Raw genomic sequence first — 9,673 nt, 5'->3', positions numbered from 1 at the left:
ATAGCCTCGAGTGGCTATTATGTGTTGTATGTGGTATTTTGGGGAACTCACTAAGCATTTATGCTTACAGTGTTATGTGTTTCGGGCACTAGCGAGGATCGCGGGAAGGCGCCGACATGACTCGTACACACTGACAGAGGATTGTATTTTGTGATATTAGGATATGTTTTATTATAATGACATCTGTTGAACGTGAGATTTGAGAATATTAAATGAGTTTTATGTTGTTTGAAAAATGAAAAAAATGTTTTAAAATTTCACATCGTTACAGAAAGCTTTGGAGGTGGTTTCCGGCAAGAATGTTGGTTATGGCGGCGGTTTCTGGCAGATTGCGTTTGGGCAGGTGGAGGTGGCTTCCGGTAGATAACAAAGGTTTCTGGATAGTGGCGGGTGGTTCTGGTAAGTGGCAATGGTTTCCGACATGTGACACAATGTAGTGAGAGAAAGATGGGTAGTATGTATATTAAAGAGATTGTGGGAAGGTATGGTAGTAGGGGTGAGTTTTATTTTTATTTTTATTTTTTGTATTTTTTTAACTCATAAAATTGGAAAAATAAATAGGAAAAAAGAAAATCATATTAATAGGGTCAAGTCGTCATTATAAAAAGTTTCAAAAATTTTGAATCAAACTTGTAACAGAATCAAAGTTTCCGATTGCTGGTGCTAGTCCAAAACTTTTCGGACCAAAGTGACAATTTTTGACAAACCACAAAACCAATTTTTCAATTTTATCTAATAATAATAATAATAATAATAATAATAATAATAATAATAATAATAATAATAATAATACGGATCCTAAAACCTAGATAGTCAAAACTTCTTAATATCACCATCTCTTCTTGCTTCATAAACTCCATCCTAAAATCAAAATAGTGATAAAAAAATGAACTTAATCTAATCTAAAGGATAAATTGACTAGTTACAAATCATGATAATAACTGTTTCAAAAAATAAATAAAGGTGTTCTTGGCAAAAAAAAGATTATGGCTTATTAGTTTATAATTTAACTTATAAGGTAATATAAGGTAATAAGTTAGAGAGAATTAACTTATGAAAAATTGTTTTATTAGCCGTTTGTAACCGTTGTAATCCATTTTTATCCGAATAATTTTTAATTTATATCGGTGTGGAACCAGTAATAAGCTAAAAAACTCATTTGACAAACAACCCCTAAGAACAAAAGAAAGGAGAAAGAACAAAATAAATAAATCAACTTTGTCCTCCATCACTCAGCTTTTCTCTATCATGTTGCATACTATGAAATGGTGATTCCCCTCCTTTTCACTTTCCGATGTTGCTGCGTTTTTACTTCTAGTTCCGGCCACCAAAAAAATCCAAATGAAAGGGCTTCTAGCTCAACGGTAATCTCTTTAAGGTTGTGAGTTCAAATCTCACGTGGAACTAATGAATAGATTAGGAGTAAATTATATTTGTGATTTGAAAAAAAAAAAAACTAATGGGCTGTAATATTGGGCTTTTAATTTAATTCGTTGTAGGCTTATAGAATATAGGAAAGTTAGGCTATTTAAAATCCGAAAAAATAAGGCTGGTGCTAATTAAGAACTTGGCTATTAAGATGAGCTCTTTAAATTCCGAAAATGCTCTGCTGGACAGGCAATATTTGCCCATCCATTTGATCACTTCACGAAGACAACAAAAAAATCCAAAAATTCTTTAATTGTTTTGTTTTTTATATCGGTTATGGATCTTGCTATGAGATTTCAATCATGGTTTAAAAGTTTTCGATGTGGCTTTAACAGTGCTCAAAAATATCATCTTGCTCATGCAAATCTACACAAAATTATCTTAAACAATTAAAAATATTCAAAACAATAAATATAACGATTTAATGCAAAAAGAATATTAAAAATGTTAAAACTAAAATCAAATGTATGCTAAAATTAATAAAATAAAAATTCAAATTATCACTTTAAAGAGATGGTAAAAGATATTTTGAATTAGCACATTCTTGGTTTGGAAAATCTAATCATTTGTATTTTAAAAAGAAACTTCAAATTCTTAAAAATATCTTACAAAAGTCTTGGTATGCGGATATAAATGAAGTTAAAAGGAAAAACAATAACTTCAAAATATGATTAAAGAGAGGATGTAGTGAAATTGGACTCGTAATTCCAAGAAAGTGAGGTGATCCAGATTGGGTGTGACCTGTCTTTTATCGCCTTAATACTTAAAATCCTCTTACCCAAATCTTATGAATTACTATAGGTTAGTTAGTCTTATAGATTTACAACATAAGATTATTAGTAAATTTTTGATTAATCGCGTTGCCAAGGCGATTAGTGACGTTTTATTATCGAGCAATCCGCTTATATTAAAGGACCTAAATCTTAATGAAATAGTAGGTTGGTATAAAAAAAACCAAAAAAAAAAAGGGGGACAAAGGTCGACTTTGAAATATTGTATGACTCTTTAGCTTGGAGTACTTGGATTAAATTTCAAGCGGGCCAACTTTGGTTTGAAATGGCATGGTTGGATCAAGGCGACCCTTAATTATTCTATGGTGCCTTTTTTTGGTTTATGAATCCCAACGGATGAGTTTAGAATCGAAGGATTGTGGAAAGGATACTTGTTTTCCATGTTTTTATTTTTTTTGGAAAGGGAACTTCCCTAACAAGGGTTTCCGGGCCAGCTTTCGCGCACCGACTAATCCCCCGCTGCAAACATGAGGCTTTGCCTCATGCCCTGGAGTCACTGCAGGCGAACCTCCATAGCCACAAGGGCTTAGTAGTGCCAGGATTTGAACATGGGTCAATAGGTTATCCATGTTTTTATTTATGCTTATCATGGAAGGTTTTTATGTGGCCATTATGAAAACGGTTTCAACGAATGACTTTCAGGGGATGAGTATCGATACTAGTGGCTTGACAATAGAGGCAAATATGATCCGAATTGAATTTTGGAATAGTGTTTTGGAGAAGTTAACCAAGAAGTTTTCAAAATGGAAGGCTCAATCTTATAAAATCGGTATTCGGAAGTTTGGGCATTTATTTTATGTTTTTAAAATGCTATGACGACTTGATTGAGAGCATTTTTTCAATCGGTATCTTTTATGCAAATGTAAACATGATTCCCTTAAAATGATATAATTTTGTGGGTTCGGGTGATTAAAGAAAACCCTTCGATGATGGTCAATTGGACCAAAATTTGAGTGGGGCTTTCAAAAACAACCTTTAGTCTAATATTATCCGAGCTTTTGTTCAGTTCTATAAAAAAAAAAAAAAAGTTATGAATTGAAAACCTTTTGCAAATTCGGAGTTGGAAATGATCATCATGATAGGTTTTTGGAGGTTTGTTTGGTTGGGCACATTTCGTTAATAAAATAGATTTCATTTAGTCTCTTCTCTTGAAAAGAATAAGCTTTGTTTGGTGTCATACAGGGTTCGAATGGAGAGTTGGCATTTTCTTTTTCGAAGACTACCAAAGGTGGGAGAGAGTTAATGGTTGGAGCTTCAAACTTTATTTCACTCTTGTTTTTTTTCCAAACAACGTGAAAACCAAGGAATTGTGATCCAATGGTGTTTTTCATACCTATTTATCATCAAAAAAGCTACTACCATTAGAATCTCATTACGATTAAAGCAAAAGATGACTTACAATTATATCATTTCCCAGACAATATGAACACCTACAATAAACTAATAACCATCTTGTAATTTTTATATAAACTCTTTGTTAGTATTAAGTATCCAAAAATCATACACATACTCCATCTCCCCTACAAACATAGAAACATATAAAAAGTTTTCAGTCAACAAAAGACATCAACAATCCATGGGTCTCCTCATATTAACAACCCGTAGAGCATATATGCATAAATCATAATTAACCAAAAAAAAAAATTTATATACCACCACCAAACTACTACATATTCATATTTCATTTCATCCACCAAACTTCAACCATTAATTTCTTCCCAAAAATCCTCTTTTCTCAGCACTTTATTACTACACCATATTTCTTTATTCACCCTTTTCAAATTAGCTTCCATTTTGCAAGGCCAGGGGCTCAATCACATCACGACCATTCATCTGCATATCAAGATATTCTTCTTGTCTATAACATGCAATTTTTATAAATAAAAAAAATACAACTTTAAAATGTATAAATAAAAACCTGCATAAAAAGATAAGCCCGTATGTATGAATCACGACACCAAATCATAGTCCTGCAATGCAACATATTTACTCATCAGTTACATGAACAAAAAATAATAAATAACATTTAAAGAATATTAATTACCTTTATAAAAAAATCATCAAGATACACTTGTGTTTAAAACCTCCGTATCTTCCTCTCTCCCATCATCAAAATCCTCATTATTCAAATTCCTTTCACTCAACATTTTATCACCCATACCCATTGGATCCACATTCAAATCCGAACTCAAATCAAAACCCGTTTGTTCCCCGGGCCCACGGTAAGCCAACGTGACACTCCCCTGGTCCGCACCCTCACCGGATTCCTTCTTCTGCCTCTTCCATTTCTTAGTAGACGAAGTCCCATCATCCTCAAAATCCTCCTCTTCTCTCTCTCTATGCAAATAAACCCACAATTTCCTCTCTCCATCAAACTGCACACACGGGTCCCGCTCATAATGCAACCGATCCAACGCCCCACTCACAACCTGATTCACTTGAGCATCCGACACATCTTCAACTATATATTGAGAATCCCGTATCAAAGTACAAACATCCGCCCGGGTCCCGATGCTTCCGGGCAGCCGGGCAGCCGCATCCCGGACAAGGCACAGGATCGTGACATGTGGCGGCCGGTCACGCTTCAGCATGAAGTGGTCCCGCGCTTTCGACGTCGGTTTCCCCGCGCCTTTTCTCGACGGCGCCACGGTCGACTTTTTACCGTCGACGGCAGTGTAAGCGAACGCGCGATCCGGGATCAAATACCGCAATATTTCTTCTTTCCGAAAATACCCCCGAACTTCTTCAGAACTCGGGTTTATTGTATTTAAACTCTTTTGAGCTCTCAAGTCACGGAATCTTTCCTTTTCATCCAAATTTAGTTGCATTAGTGTTAGTGGAGGAGCAGGGAGGCTTCCGATTTGTTGTAATGTTTCTTGTCCGCTTTTTAGCCAGTTGGCGAATGAGTCAACGAGTTTGACCAGCATTTTGTGGGGTAGGCCCCACGATTCGGGGGATGTTACTTGTTCCACTATTTCTTGATCATCGGATGAAATTTGAGAAACGGGACCCACCCATGACCAGCTTTTGATTGATTTTTTATATAAAACGAGGGATTTCCATCCTTTTGCTCCTAAAGGTGCGGTTTTTGAAGAGAAGATTTTCAAGACTCCGCGAACCAAATCTTGAAGTGGCTCTTGTGTTTCAAGAATGCATGGGTCTCCGGGGTTTGACCGGACCCGGTTGACTATATCTTTCACGGTCAAAGATGGGAGATTAGGGTTTACAGATGAAGGATCGGAAGTTGTTGGACCTTGATCTCCTCCATTGATGACTTCTTGCTTTGTTTCTTCACCATTGTGAGTCTTCTCAACATCCATGGAATCTTCCGGAAGTTGACTGACCATTGCCATGCGTACAGCTGACAGAAGGTGGATGATGGAGAATGAGAACCCTGTGTGAACTGTGGGAGTGATTAAAGTGAAGGGTTTTTTTTGGGTTTTATTTTCTAACTCCAAATCTTCCTCTGTTGTATCCATAATTTGCTCACTCATCATGTTTTCAAAAGGAATTGTATCCGACCATTTCCTTTTTTTAATAAAGGAAGCATCATCAAGTGGTTGTTGTTGTGGGCTTGAGTTTGAGTATCCAAGATTCTCTTGTTCATCCATGTACATCAATTCATCTTTTACCTTTCGTTTTTTTGACACTGAGTTAACCGAGTTGCATCCTAATAACCTTACATCTCCCATTTCAGGATACCCTTCAAAGATTTGACCTTTTTTACCAGACCTTCCAACCGAAGGGTCTTCGAGATAATCGTTCATGTGGATCATCGGAAGGGTAGAATAGTCTTTTTGCTTCCTCCCAATCCCACCAGGGTACGCTTTTCGCAAGGGCACTTGAAACATTTCAGAAACTTCAACATCACCATTAAAATCATCAAAATGATTGATCCCATGTGTATTATTAAACTTACCCTTCTGTTTTCCTTTCAGAGTATACATCTCTTCACCTCCAGGAAGCACGACATCACGAAAATCACCATTCTTTCTTGAATTATTATTATTGTTTTTACCTTTTTTTAAACTTGACCCGGGTTTTATACCCGATCCACCACTAGGGTAAGCCCATTTGCTTCTCATTAAAGGGTTATTATCATCATCATCTTCCCCAAATTGTTCAGATGAATCCGACTCTGTTTCCTCACCTTTTGCCAGCATTTTCATTCCTTCAGCAGCTGCCACCACCCGTCCGCCATTATTGACCATTCTACCCTTCTTCTGCCCCATTCTGTAGGGTGGATCCATTTGTTCTTGGTTATGCCATAATGGTTCACCTCTAGTATACAGAGTATTATTCTCAGGGCGTTTGAGTTTTTTCCCATAATCATAAGGTACCCTTATATTAGAAGGTCTTGAAGTTAATACCTTGATATCTGACAATGAATTTACAGTTCTGTTTCTACCAAAAGTATGCATATCTGTCCTCAATGACACAGGTAAACCCATGTAAGTTTCAGGAAATTCATCATGGACACCTTTGAACTTTTTCCCTGATTTGTTTATTGAAACATTATGATCTCGATGAACAGCAACATCATACATTGTTCTTTCTTCTTCTTCATCATTGCCTACAAGCCCATAAGCCCTAGTTGACCCTGAAGGACCTGGCTTTACTTCAATCGAACCCATACCCATTTTTGATCCAGAAACTTTTAAGGTTCCTTTTGGGTTTTGTTTATTTGGTTGTTCTAAAGCTAATGTTGGACTGGATCGATAACCTGGATAATGAGCATGTTTCTGTTTACGATCTTTAACCTTCTTGTTGCCCCAATCTGTGGATTCTTCAAATTCAGATGAATCGGTTTCCTGTTCTTCCATCTTTTCATACATTAAGCTCTTTTGACTTTTCATAATGTTCAACACACGAAGCTTTTCTTCAATGCTGTATCCGCGACACTTCGTCCAGGCGTCGCGAATTGAAACGAGATTATTCACCATTGTGTTCTGATGCTTTCTGATGACGTGATAGTGTTTGTGTTTCTGAAAGAACCCGAGTCCTTGTCTGTAGAGTGAGACTCTTGGCTCACATAAACCTCCCTTTAACATCTCAAAAAGTTTGTGTATTGGAACTCCAAAATGAAAATTGGAACCAGTGAAGAGTTCTTTCATTGTTCTCATGAAATGTTCTTGGTCCATATCAGGAAGGTATTTTGTAAGACTTACCCGTTCGTCTTCTGTAAGAACATCGTTCCAAACATTCATGGATAAAATATCGCCTAAACCTGGAAGATCGTATAACTCGAAAGGAATGCTACATGTTTGATCCCCAATTTGACAAAATTCTTCACCAGTTTCACCCAATTCGAGTAAATCAAAGTCATCAGAACCTGCACCGGAATCACAATCTTCATAATCGTCTTCGTCTTCATCCAATTCAACACCTCCTCGCCTCTGAAAGTCATCATCTTCACTAGACATACTTTCTTCACGACTACGAGAAGAAAACTCAGACTCTAATCGAGCACTGGCAACGACCTTGAAACTGTTCTTCTCAATCGCCATCCAGTAACCAAAATTCTATCACACGGTTCTCTGATTCCCTCAATTCATGACGAACCCCTAAATCAAAAACGAAAAAGGAACAGACACCTTTTAAGATAAATTCGAAGCAATGCAATAAAAGCATGTAAAATCATACACACCATAATCCTGAACAGCAAAAAAAAAGCACAGAATCAATCTTGAAACGGGTAGAGAACATTATATACATATACGAAAGAAACAACCCATCATACGAATTAGGGCATTAGAGTTTGGATCGATTAAGTACCTTAATTGTGCTAAAACCACAAAGCGGAAGCTCACTCGTGGACGAAAATCTTTTTTCGATATCACGTTTTCTGCAAGAACTTCGAGAGTGTGTATGTGTGTGTGGAAAACCCTAGAAAAGGGATCTTATAGAAAATCAATTTCGTGAGGTAGCAGAGAGACGGTGATGAAGAAAGATGATGGTGATGGAGACGTGGAGTGATATGAGCCGTTTGATTGTGGGCAATAATTGAAAAGACGAAAAGGGGCAATTAGGGTTAGAGAGAGAGAGAGAAAGAAGCGTGTAGTTCTGCAGAGAGATAGAGGGGGGAGATGGTGATTTTTGGTGGTGTTGGCGTTGGAGGAGGAGACTGAGTGACTCAGTCGAGACGGTTGCTGCGGAGAAAACTCAGGCCGTGGGTCCCTATACTTTGTAATATTGTCATTTTTGTACTTTTTTCCTTCTAATGTTTGCCCTAATTTCTAAAATTTCTTTCTTTTAAGGACATTCTTTAATACATACTAAAGATGTACAATCATCTAAAATTGTACTCCAATTCGGAACCTTGAAGAATTTATTGTTTAACTAACGAGGAACTGTTAATTTAACGTTGTTTTTGTTTAATTGTGCTGAAAATCACGAAATTCGGTATATCCATATCGGTGTTAGTACTGAAAATTGGTATATTTCCCAGTATCAATACCGATAATGTTAGTTTGGTTCGGTGCTCAATATTGGCTTCCCACCCAATTCGGTATTTGGAAATCCCGGATTGATACCGATTCTTAGGGGTGAGCATATTAACTGAAAAACTGAACCAAAACCAAAGTGACAGATATAACCGAACCATTACTAAAAAAAATAGTATGGTTTATAATTTTGATTAACCGAATAACACTAATAAATGTTTTTTAATATAATATAAAATATATGGTATGTAATTAAAAGATAATTATTTGAAATTAAATAAGATAAGCAATCTTCTATCAATACAATTACCTATACACAAGTATTCTTTTTTCATAGCAATGGAATTTATGTTTTTCAATTTTTATACAAGAATATTTTTATTTTTATGTTATTTTGGATCATTATAGTTAACCGACATTAACCGCTAACCATAACTATAAAGTGATTAAACCGTTAACCAAAACTAATATTTACCGCTACCCAGTGACTATCAAAATACATTAATCAATTGTAATGGTTATGATTCGGTTTTGACAAATAACCGAACCAAAACGTCTCATATACACCCTTACTGATCTAACCCATGTTCATCCTTAATATGATAATTTTGTAAACTAATGTTACAATATAACCATATTTTCGTAAGAAACCCGAACGACTACCTTCTTTAAAAATATGAAATTCACGAAAACCACTTTCAGGCATGGTTTTATTAAACAACGATTCGAAAAAGTAATGTTTTTTTTTTTAATTTTTGATTTTTTTCTTTTTTGAATTGTATTTTCTAGACAAACGTTTTTCACAAATAGTTTTTTTCTAAATTTTTTAACGGTATTATATAACGTCCCGAAATTTCTAACCAAATTTTCCATTTAAAATTTAATAGCATTTGTTCCAACTACAATGTAACACCAGGTCTCGGGTATGCATTTAAATTCAAACCAAACTTGATATTTTACCATTGGACTCGACGAGTTAGAGGCTCAACTCGTCGAGTATGATTGAATCCG

At 35.9% G+C, this 9,673-nt stretch overlaps 1 protein-coding gene across 1 annotated transcript; it reads right to left on the bottom strand.

The window, feature by feature from the left end:
- Positions 1-3,655: 3,655 nt before the first annotated feature.
- On the bottom strand, positions 3,656-8,362 carry LOC145048147 (nuclear factor kappa-B-binding-like protein). Its single transcript, XM_078996567.1, has 4 exons — positions 7,995-8,362; positions 4,264-7,783; positions 4,138-4,189; positions 3,656-4,052 (listed from the first exon to the last, which is right to left on the bottom strand). The coding sequence occupies exon 2, from the start codon at positions 7,724-7,726 to the stop codon at positions 4,280-4,282; it is 3,447 nt and encodes a 1,148-aa protein (XP_078852693.1). The 5' UTR covers positions 7,727-7,783; positions 7,995-8,362; the 3' UTR covers positions 3,656-4,052; positions 4,138-4,189; positions 4,264-4,279.
- Positions 8,363-9,673: the final 1,311 nt, after the last annotated feature.

Source organism: Lactuca saligna, chromosome 5 (assembly GCF_052625555.1).
Source record: "Lactuca saligna cultivar CGN05327 chromosome 5, ASM5262555v1, whole genome shotgun sequence".
Lineage (NCBI taxonomy): Eukaryota > Viridiplantae > Streptophyta > Magnoliopsida > Asterales > Asteraceae > Lactuca > Lactuca saligna.
This window is presented reverse-complemented; position numbering and strand designations above follow the sequence as displayed.